A 12,089-nucleotide genomic window follows, 5' to 3' on the forward strand; every position below is an offset into this window, starting at 1 on the left:
ACACTGGTAACAATTAAAATGCACTGAAAAGTTCGATTAAGGACATACGCAATGTAGTTTTGAATTTTATTTTCTGTCATTTACGATTAGTAATGAAATTGAGAACAGAAGATGTATTGTAGCTAAAGATGTGCAAAAATAGATTTCCTTTGGTGGGAAAGGGCAACTAATAAAATTAATTAATAAATTACTGGGCATGTAAGTATTTGTTTGAGCTAATCTAATTAGTATACATGCCTGCCCAAAGGGCATGTGCTGGAAAAAAATTGGCAAATCTTGTCCATTCAATATTCTGAGAACCATTTCCTTGAAAGACATCAAACTTGATACACTGGTTCCCTTGTAGAGTAAATGGCCCTGTTGATATTGCGGTCATCAGATCAAAGGTTAAAAATCGAACTAAAAATGCAAAGATCTACACCCTTAAAAATATCTTGAGTACCCTTTGCTCGACAGAGGTCAGACTTGATGCACTGGTTCCTTTCGGAGAAGATGACCATTGTAGTTAATAAAATCACAAAGACAAGGGTAAACTGAATAATAGGAATATATACAACTACTCAATACTTTAAGAACCCTTGGCTTGACAGACATGAAATTATTATGTATATTGGTTTTATCTAAGGAGTAAATAACCCTTTTCTTTATGATATCTCAGACCCAGGTTTTTTAAAAAGGATTATTGATTGAACATAAAAATGACACATGTACTTCATGACCACATAGCTATTCAATGTTTCGTCCATCCAAAAGTAAAATTCTTATATTTAAACAAACCTAATTCAAACATTGGAAAGTTGTTACAGGATACTCAGGTGAACTATAAGGCCCCTGGGCCTCTTGCTCTTGAAGAAGCAACTGTCTATGATATCAAAAAGTCTAGTCTTTAATTTATCGTGAGAAATGGTCGTGTAAAGAGTTGAAAAGTCATACGTTTTGATGTTGTTGATTTGAGAAAAGTTTTGTGATTTCAAGTTTACTAAAAGTTCTTTAGAATTTTTTAGAGTCCACATTTCATTAACACCACTTCTGGCATATGTAGTCGCACCGCACGTTTGAATTTTCTCCTTCATAACTGTTAATATTTTTGTGAGGAGCAAAGATAGGGGCTTGGTAGAACATTTACTGGATCCAGCAATGTATCTTTGTTTGTAAGGGTTTTATAAGCTTAGGAATCAAGTATAGGTACGCATGGTTTTGAAGAATTTCGTCATTTGAAGGGGTAGTTGGAGTATAGGTACGATTACCAAAAGTGGAAGTAATGCCAAGTTCATTTAAAATACAGTTGTAATAATAAGCCTTACAAACAAAAACAATGTTGTTACAAGCTTTGTCAGCTGGAAACAAAACATATTCCTCATATAACCTATCTAAATTTTTTTATCACTTCTGGTTTACTAAACACAGAAGGATAGATGGTACGTACTTTTATTTTAATATGTCTAATGCGGGTTTTTATGATTCCTCTTATGCTTTTAACCCATTCTGAAAATGTATCAAGTTCTTCCTTTTCATATTTAGCCCATCGTCTAACATACTCCTCGACAGAATTCATAATAGAAATGAAGTTCTGTCGCCAAGACCGAGGTTCTCTGTATGTAGGATCTTTTAGAATAAGTGATTTGAGGTCCTCATTTTGAACTATATCAACATCACCAGTAATGACATGTCCAGCTGGACTATAGTTGAAAGACGATGAAGAACACGTAGGTGGATTAAGTATAATATGGTCTATATCTAGGCACTGCAAAGTTTGTTTATAATTAAAAAGTTTGGATGGAATAGTAGAAGTCTATTTGTAGGAAATACTGGGTGTAGACTTGAACTTGAAATAAGTTGGAATAGATGACTGAACTTTTTTATGACGAAGAATGTTGCTTATGTTGACGGCATCTATTCCTTTGTTTGTAAATTTGAGCTCAAGGAACTGGTGGCACGATTTGGAAGGAATATCATCCACGACCCGTGGTGGTTTAAAGAGCATGTGATTGGCAACATCCATCATCATAGAGTTCAGTCTATATTCAGGTGTTGGAAAAAACCATGGATAGACTAGCTGTGACGTCTTGAAATAACGTATGTAAAATTCTCAATGGAACAGAGTAGAGTTTTGCGAATATGATGTGGACCTAATTGTTGACGTAAGGCAAAAGTGAACCAAACGTGACATAATTTATACTTGGTCTTTTATATGAACAATGTCCATGACTGCGTTTCCGTCTTTGAATATTGGGAAAGAGTCCCATCACATTCACGTCATTTATTTGTTTACCATAATTTGTTAGTAGAAATGATCATGCATTCAAAGAATTGGAATGTTTAAAAAATAATTTAAAACTTCTGGTTTTAAGGTATTTCCACCCTCCTGTGACGTCATAAGATTTTGCAAAGTCAATGATATAACAAGATTTATGCATGACAGAAACATAAATTTTGTCGGAGTCTTTTTCAATGGTTATTGTTAAAAATCTTGTTAACCATAAAATATTTCAAAAGTCTAAGTTATATACGAATAATCAATTATGTGTTTCAAAATATGGAATCCAAGGGCAATAACTCTGTTTTCATTAACTTACTTACCAAGTCCATTATGCGATAGATTTCCTTTATTCTATATTTTTCACAAAATTTTTGTATAATTTATAAAGAACCAGTTTTTGTGAAATTTTGATAATGCTGTTTAATGAAAATTGCAATTTTCTGACTCTGATAACCGGTATATTATGTTTATTGATAAAATATTTATTAATACCGCAACATATTTATTTTATCACTTTTATTTGTTACTAAGATATATTATTTGAAGAATCAACAATCAAACATAAGATTGAACCTATAAATTCTAAAAGGGTGAAATTACCTTAAAGTTCATAAATCAACAATGCAACAAAATTCAAGTATGCTACAAGTAAATGATCAATTCTTGATTCGTTGTAGAGATTGAGTTACCGTATCTCGTTCATTTTAGTTTGCAATCGATATAACCAGTATGAGTGATTTACAGCAATATTCCGACACGTTTAAAAATTGTTTTTGTTAAAAACATTTTTCTTCTTTTATTTTTCATATAATCATCTTTCATTTACAATTGATCGTGTCCAAGGGTCCGTGTTTGCCCAACTATCTATTTTGTATTGCTTGTAGGAGTTATGAGATTGATCACTGTTCGTTATCTTCACCTTTCATCGAAAACATAAGCACAGGACCGCCACAGAAATTGTATTCTCCCAACTTACGAGCAAGAAGAAACGATGCGTCAGTAAAATCGTGAAATGCAGACATATCCGTTGTCAGTTCGATGGGTATTTATAACAGAACGAGAAAAAAGGGAAATAAATCAGTATAGTTGGCAATAAGGATTGATCTGTCTGAATTTGAAATTAACATAGAGTACAAAACAAAGGTCCATAAGGCTAATCTGGAGGAGAGGGCAGAAGATGGACATGTAGACAGACAGATAGGCAGACACGACATAGTGATTCCTATATATTATAGTAACCATGTTTGCAGGGATTATTGCTATAAACTTAATTTCTTAGCTATATGGTCAGGGAAAATGGCTATTCTGAAGAAATAATCATTAAAAGGTATATATACTACTCTTAACATTCAGCCGGGACTAGAAATTTCTTTTTGCAGTTTTCGTATATGCCTTCTGCTTACTACATTGTATGACTATATTGGAAGTCATTCAATTTAGTTGTGTGTTGTAGAAGTTTGCAAATGTAGTAGAGGCTTCTTTGTTCATCATTTAATACCCAACACAATTCGTCTCTTACGTGTCCCTGAGTAAAGAAGATCATTTTCTAAGGTTTTAGCCTGCCTTTTAATGGCTAGAAAAGTAGGGGCCATGAATTTCATGACATTATACTTCCTGACCCTAAAAATGATATCCTATCAGTATCGAGAGATTGAAAATGTTAATGCACAACAGACGACGCCCCACTTAAAAGGATCGCGGCTATCGATCACCTGAATATATTCTGATAGCTTGTATGGGGAAAATATCACGTATTAAATTAAAGTCCAGGGGTCCGTGTTTGCCCAACTATCTATTTTGTATTGTTTGCAGGAGTTATGAGATTGATCACTGTTCGTTATCTTCGCCTTGCATACAATCGTCAGATTGAATAAGTATCTCCGTATACATGTAACAAATGTAAGCTGAACAGAGGACACCAGTGACAATGTTACAGAAGTAGCACGCGCAGTATACTGGAGGAATTCATTAAACTGACGAGAATCAATTATTGTTCAACGCTGTCACTATTAACACATTTTAATTACTGAAAATCTTAAAGAAAATATTAAGCAATCAAACTGGACGCATTCTTTTCGCCAACAATTCTGAAGTTTTTTGCCTCCTCAGAAATGGAGTAATTAAGATCCTGATTCGGTCTACATATATTAGGAACGAAGGCATGTATTTGTAGCATTGGAGCTAATGGGTATTATCAATACCTGGAATTCTAATTGACCGAATCTCTTTTGATTTGTAATATTTTATATTTAATACGATAAAGTAATTAATTTCCTTGTTTGAATTTGGTAGGTCATTTTAATACCACAATCTGATGCTATATGTGAAGCCATACAATTACAACACAAATGTTCCATACTGTTCAGTTTTTGTTAATGCAATTCAACACATTGGCTTCTTGTATTCCTGACGCTTCCAATTACTTTGAAAATTGTTCTATCGCTGTCATGTCGTCTATGCATCTTGAGGTCGCTTCGAGAACATAATCTCAGCAACTGCTTCCTGAATTTCTCCCCTGAGGCACAGTACAAGAAGAAATTAACAGCATGATTTGTATACATCAGCAACTCTGTGACCGTTTTAATTAATGTGAAAATAACAATGTTCTCATCGCTTTCTCCGTGATTGTTCCACAAGGCAGTGACAATAAGAGCAATGTTATTTGGAAGAGTCGTCACTAGAAAACACATAGATATCAACAACAGCATAACTGTAAATTTTCTGCTACCTACTGTGTGTTTGTGCAACTGGTCACGTGTTAAAATTTTCCTTTTCTTCTTAGCTTTGATAAATTCCTTAACTATTTTTGTATTAAGAACTGCAATGATAGTAGTTGGTATAAATGAATACAGCGCAGCGTCCACCCAAGGCCATGTTTTGTTGACCAAAGTATCATATTTATCTACAGAGTAGCACAGACTTACGTTTTGGACGGTCCGTATCTCAACAGTATAGAAGAAATGAGAGTTAATGGCGGAAAATACAAAAATTGGAGCAAATGCACAAACGTTTGAAAATTTTGCACGGGTGAAAATTGTCCTTGTGTTTAAAGGTCTACAAACGGCAAAGAAACGCTCTATGGTGACAGTAACAATTGTCCATGCAGACGCGTCACTGCACACGTATCCCAGAAACACAACAAGCTTGCACATCCACACAGATGCATTTCTAGGGTCCACATCCCAAATTTCCGCCACCCACAATCGTAGTAATCCCACATACAGAATCAACAGATCCAGGATTGATAAAACGCATAAGTACGTGTAGAGTGGAATTCTTGAGGTGTGCCTTTTGAGAACCAAAAACAACAGTATATTTCCCGTGGTACCAATGATTATCAGAATAGGCGGAACAATTTGAAGAAGTTTCTTATGAATATAATACGGATAGTGTTTGATCAGTTCCCTTTCGTAAGGATGAATTAACATTGCCGATTCCTGTCGCATGGGGCCGCAAATTAAATTTCAGAACAAAATGAAAATCTCAACATATTCATTGGGTTTTCACGTTAGACTAGTCATGTGATGGCACCGAGTTGTGGACAGTCCTTCCTTTCGATACGCTGGATGTCCATTGATTTGCGACTGCGTGTGCCGTGGTGACGATTAATTCATATTGAACGAATACCTTATCCTATTAAGAGATACACCAGGAGAAAAATAACAGCGTAATACTGTGTAAGTGTCTTAGGATTAAAAAAAACTCCAAGAAACTCTTACGCTTTGTCTTAAATGAGATCAGCTGAACAAGCCTCAATTCATATATTTCTTCTTTCTGTGTATAAAGAGCCCACGAAGATTCAAAGATATTTTTATGTTTTTTACTAATAATGATTCCATTTTGAAACATATTTACTCTACATTATAGAAAACATTTTGTGAGTAAATAATGTCATATAGATTTATGCTAAGTAAATGCCATATAGAATATTTGGATACACTTACTAACTGTATAAAAAAGTGTATGTTGTAATGATATACAGTTTGGTTTACTGGGTATTCTAGCTAGGCATCAATAGTATTCTTAAAGAAAACCATTCTAAAGGACCCCAGATGATTTATACAACAATGAATGGTCATTTAGTACGAGAGAAAAAACCCACCATTCCATTACAGCGGACCTCAGCTGATTTATGCAACAATTGGTCGGCAATTAATACGTGTAATCCCCCAATGGAATTAAGACACGTCTAGAAAAAAATTAGAAACGGAAACATAAGATACTAATGCCGTGTCACAGGTCCTAGATAAGAGAAAAAATTCTAATTAATGAGAAGTTGTGAATGGTATGTGATTAGTAAGAAAGTAAATAATTATCTTATCGTGACAGGACAACACAATATTTTCTTTCAAAACTCAGTGTAATGCCACTTCGCAAGACAGAAGAAAATAACCTTCGACATGAAATATTCATGTGTTCTTTATTATACTCGGTGAAAGGGTATATACATGTAAAATAACTACTATACTTTATTTGTTGAAATATGATTAAAAGTATAATGAAATAGCAACTAGAAAGAGGAGGGTAATTAATAATTAAATGATTCACAGAAATCGTAAAATTTCATGTTGATAAGTCGAGGTGTTTTGCGACTTTGTTGGTCACTGTAATATACCTTGTTCATATCTGCTCTGTATATTTTACTGTTGTATAGTTTTAGTGCATGTTTGTGTTACTGCACCATTTTGACATTTTTATCAAATTTCCACTTCACATCCATAGGCTAGAGAAGTCGCATTTGGGTGGGCGGATCCAATTGGTAATTGAATTGTAACCTTTTTGCAATGGTTGTTATCCACCGTTTTGTGGGCAGACAGCTATTTTGTGTCATTCTACATGTGTATATTATTTTAGCAATGTTTTGTATTTTGTTGGAATAGGGGGCTCGCTCGCATGATGCCAAATTGATATGTCCAATGTATACTAGTCTCCAGACCCTCTACATATATATTTTCTGTATTTTTGTACATACTACTGTATGTTAGTTTTTAGAGTCATTTGCATGATAAATAACAATTTTCTATTCAATTGGTGTTTGTTTTTGCCTGTCTTACAGAGAAAACTAAGCAAAGGTATCTTTGGCTGGGTTAATAAAACTTGGGAAAATTAATTAGTTATTATTGACAAATAACCTTAATATGTCAAAGTATTAGATATTCGTTTATGTTAGGTCAATTTTTCTATTAGTGTGATTTATTTTCATATCGGTACATGTATTTCAACGGATTATGGTTCTTGGAGTCAGTGTGTATTGTTAGATGATGATATTTTAACCTCCTTTTACAGCAACCATTTTTTTGGCCTAGTTTTAAATGTTTTCTGATTGTGGGTTCAATAAATCAGTGACATTTATTACGTCATGTGACCATTATTGATTTCTTAACAGAAAGGGGGATTCTACGGCTGTTCTGCGGCTTGATTTTATTTACCCACCATCACCCCCTTTTCTGCCACCATTCCTGTTGTACTGGCCTTGGATTGGGCCTTTTTTGTTGGTTGTTATCCACTTTTTTTGTGGGCAGACAGCTCTTTTGTGTCATTCTACATGTTTATATTACTTTTAGCAATATTTTGTCGAATTGAAGGCCACAGCAAGATATTTTTTCTTCTCACGTAGAAGTTTGTGAATAAATTCTGCTTCATAAGAATATAAAAACAGATCAGCTAACAAAGCAGCACAATTTGTGCCCATGGGAATTCCAACAGTCTGTTGGAAGACCTGATCACCAAAGGCTACGAAGATATTGTCAAATGAGGAACTCCAGTATATTCTTTCGTTCAACTTCGGCGCACATGTGCGTAGAATCAGAGTGGTGTTTGATAAAGTAATTTTTTTGGATGACTGATCACTAGATATGAATATTTCCGTTTTCTATTTTTGTTGAAGAAGCAACTGTGTATGATGTCAAAAAGTATAGTCTTTAATTTATCGTGAGTAATGGTCGTGTAAAGTGTTAAAAAGTCATACGTTTTGGGTTTTGAGAAAAGTTTAGCAATTTCAAATTTACTAAAAGTTCTCGAGAGAGTTTTTAGAATCCACATTTGGTTTACACCACTTCTGGTATGCATAGTTGCGCAGTACGTTAGAAGTTTCTCCTTCACAGCTGTCATTTATTTCGTGAGGAGCAAAGACAGGGCTTGATAGAACATTTACTCGATCCAGCATAGGTATTTTTGTTTGTAAGGGTTTTTATAAAGTTATAGGCATGGTAGCTCGTATTTTCAACAATTCAAATGTTCACGATTTAATCTCCATGGGATATGTAGTTCATTTGTTCTTTAAAATAATTCTTACGGATGAACAAGATAGTTTAATTAATGACATGAATAAACAATCAAAGCATTGGTGTAAAGCTAAGCACTATCAAAGTCATGTAAATTATAATTGAATATTATGGATATGGGGTTACTTTCCTCATATCTTGTTACATCAATCCATAAACTTCAACGACAATAAATAAAATCAGCTTGATTTTTTCAATATATAGGACTTTTTGTTTCTGTGTATATCTATTGGATTTTGCTTATGTTCTACTTTCATGAGAATATGTTTTCAACATACTGTGGTTGCAGTGTAACTCAGATTCTTATACAGTGTTTACATTTAATCGTTACAAGTTCAGTGCTTGAAATAAAACTATTATATCGTTAAGGTTCTGACGAGGTCGACGACTGGTAGAACGTTTTTCATCTCAAGCAGATGACAGATCGGTTAATTGACAAGAAATAAGCTCACGATTTATTAGGAAATAGCCCCATCTCTCAAAATTTCCTAAAGGTTACCGTTCGAAATATAGTGATTTCATAAAATGTATAGTGATTCCTTTTAAAATCGTGAAAGAACTACTTCCCATGAAACAAATCTGAAGTTGAACTTCAATTAATCAATTTGAAAAAGCTATCATATAGTACACAATGAATTGTATTTATGTAAACAATGAAGTGAAAAGTATTACCGATCATACATGCTGTGCTCAATATCTGTTCAAATTATAATAAAGTGTAGATGTACAATGTACTATAGTGTCAGTTCCAATCTAAAATACTAAGAATTCTTAAAACAAAATGTATTCAGTATCTTGAGTCTCTTCTGGAGTAGTCCCCACTGTGTGCGCTATCTGCATCGTCCTGAGGATCAAATTCAGGCATCGGATATGCTGGGCCTTCTATTGATTCAGGTCGGAAGTCGCTACCACGTCTGTCTATGCTGCTGCGTCTACTCATGTAAGATGGTGGTGGTGGAATCGGATCGGAATCTGGGAAAAACACCATAGTTGCTCTAGGACTAGTGGATAAACTGTCTCCCCATCTCGGGCTCATGACTGATGGGGTTATCATTGTGTCTCTTCGTGACAAAGGGCTAGGAGTAAATCCTCTCATTTCTGCATCACTTCCTAACCGAGATCTTGATGGACTTCGTGTTCGGTCATCCCATCGTGCAGGGCTTCCTATGTGGTCATCCTCGTCATCGTAACGTGAAGGACTACGTCGACGAAACTGATCGAATCGGACAGGACTCCCACTTCGGCTAGTTATGGACGTTCGTCTGTCTTGGCGTGACAGGAAACCAGATGTTGATGGTTGGAGAAGGTCCGACCTAAAAAAAATTGTAACCTTTAAAAGCTATTTCAGATATTCTGTTAGTCTCATTGATACTTGACTAATCTTAGATATAAAAATTGAGATAATTTGATGTAATTACAGATTGAATTACCTTCCAAGCATGCTTGTTGCTAGCCCCACGTCGCTCAATCTTCGACCGGGAGTTGCTCGACCACTAAGTTGACTTGTTGTCGGATATACAGGGCGTAGGTATTGCCCAGGTTGACTGGTTTGCGGTTGAGCTGAACTGGTGGTTGTTCCGATCCCAGATTGTGCTGGTTGCTCGTCTGTCTGTGAGGGAGGAACGGAAGGTGTTGTATCCTCATCAGCAGGGGCAGGAAGTTTAGCGCGACGTCGGAAAGAACCAAGACGGTGTCTTTGTTCCCAGGCTTTTTGGCGAACTCTTTCTTCATTTCTTTTCTTTTCTAATTCCTACGACATAGAATGTACATTGCTTCGAACATAGACATATATTGTAAACATGTTTTTGATACTATTTTTTACATGAAACAATAAACATGTACTCCTATCTTTACCTCTTTCCGTTGTTTATCGACAATTGATGTAACGTGGTACAACAGATCATCAATTTTTGTTTCCGTTGAGTCTTTACCCATTCCAGCAAGTGACAAGGCCCGGTCAAGAGGGAAGAAGTCATAATTTTCCTTCAAGAGCTAAATAGAAGCATAATCTTTCTTTAATTTCACTTAGTGCATGGTGTAACATATTTGGACTATAATAATTGAATTAACAGTGCCCGTAATGGGGCAATAAATTTGTGTTGATATATCAGTTTCATTTGATACATTCTTAAGATGGTGCAATAAAAATAACACTCTTGAATCTTTGGTTGAGTCTACGTACCAGTTTATGGACAAACATTTCTAAAGCTGTGTAGTCATTAACTTTGGTGCCATGAAGATGGATGAAAAAGAAAATATAGGACCACATGTTGTGTTCAAACCTCACATGATGGTCAAATCCCTAGAAAGTTATAGATTACAATATAAATAGCTTAACGAAGAAAATTTGAAATAGCATTAGAGATACAGTAGATAACACTAATATCAGACTTTTGAATGAGAAATGGAATACTTCTTATGAATACTAGTGCTGCATTGTCTAATGTGTAATACCTTGCCGTGATGCTCAAAATCGTAACTATTTCTACTGCAGATGAAGCAAGTATCACGCATATCCGCTTCTGCTGTCCACTGTTGAATATAGAAACTCCATTAAGTGTCTCAATACCGTAATACTGGGTATTTTAGCTATTAATAGGTTTTTTTTTTTACAATTTTACGGATCCATGAAATTTGCAAAAGATATTTTTCGAAATTCACAGCATTTAAATGCATAAAAAATATATAGCAATTTGATTCGATTTTGCAAAACGTAAATCTACACACAAATTTCCAGAATTACGATATTTCTTTTTCATTTGTCATTAAGGTGTAGATTTTGGAATTTTTACAGGAATTATGTATTGAAATGACAAAACGAAATAAAAGAAATCTAAAAATCAAATTTTGATTTAAAATGCACACATGTACTGGTATAATAATTACTATTCTTCCTTTGATTAAGATCAAATTTAGAGTCTATTGGTTGCATTCTTTCTTAAGTTCTCTGTAATTTCTGTTTCTGTTACCTTGAGGTCTCTAAGTTCAGAAAAGGTGTCCACAATGATTCCAAAGATAATGTTGAGACCGATGGTTGACACAAAGATGAAGAACGATATGTGATAGATAACAACAAGCCCAAACTTGTAGAATGACGCCTCGGACTTATGTGCATTTACACTCTATAAAAGACAAATCAGAAATTTTATCAGATAAATATATGCTAATATTTTTATACAATATCTATGTATAATTCTCAACAAAAAATTATTCACAAATCACAGTATATCACTCATCACTGGATATTCACAAGCACTGAATAATCCGGGATGTTCTATAATGTATTTTTCATGTGTTTTCCAGACGCAGTACATTTTCATTAAAGATGTGTACTGATTGAATTAAACTAGACAATCACTCAAATGTAATAATTATATATGAAGTATCTGTGGATAAAATAAAACAGAATGAAAGAAATATGGCAGACGAGCTGATATCTGATGTATTTGTGGATCTATAAATTCACTACATTGATTAAGTGGTTAAAATTAATGAGAGCAGTGGATGGTCGCTATCTTTAATCGTGATGATTTGAGTAAGGGGAC

At 34.5% G+C, this 12,089-nt stretch overlaps 1 protein-coding gene across 1 annotated transcript in view; it reads right to left on the reverse strand.

Annotated features, from left to right (window-relative positions):
- Positions 1-8,565: 8,565 nt before the first annotated feature.
- LOC125663597 (inositol 1,4,5-trisphosphate receptor type 2-like) overlaps positions 8,566-12,089 on the reverse strand; it is a 43,977-nt gene continuing 40,453 nt past the window's right edge. The window contains exons 63-68 of the mRNA XM_048895874.2: positions 11,514-11,666; positions 10,999-11,076; positions 10,727-10,846; positions 10,399-10,536; positions 9,975-10,294; positions 8,566-9,857 (exon numbers count right to left, since the gene is read on the reverse strand). Of these exons, the coding sequence (XP_048751831.2) occupies positions 9,332-9,857; positions 9,975-10,294; positions 10,399-10,536; positions 10,727-10,846; positions 10,999-11,076; positions 11,514-11,666 (1,335 nt within the window). The 3' untranslated portion in view covers positions 8,566-9,331. The remainder of the gene's footprint in view (positions 9,858-9,974; positions 10,295-10,398; positions 10,537-10,726; positions 10,847-10,998; positions 11,077-11,513; positions 11,667-12,089) is intronic.

Source organism: Ostrea edulis, chromosome 1 (genome assembly GCF_947568905.1).
Source record: "Ostrea edulis chromosome 1, xbOstEdul1.1, whole genome shotgun sequence".
In the NCBI taxonomy this organism is placed as follows: domain Eukaryota; kingdom Metazoa; phylum Mollusca; class Bivalvia; order Ostreida; family Ostreidae; genus Ostrea; species Ostrea edulis.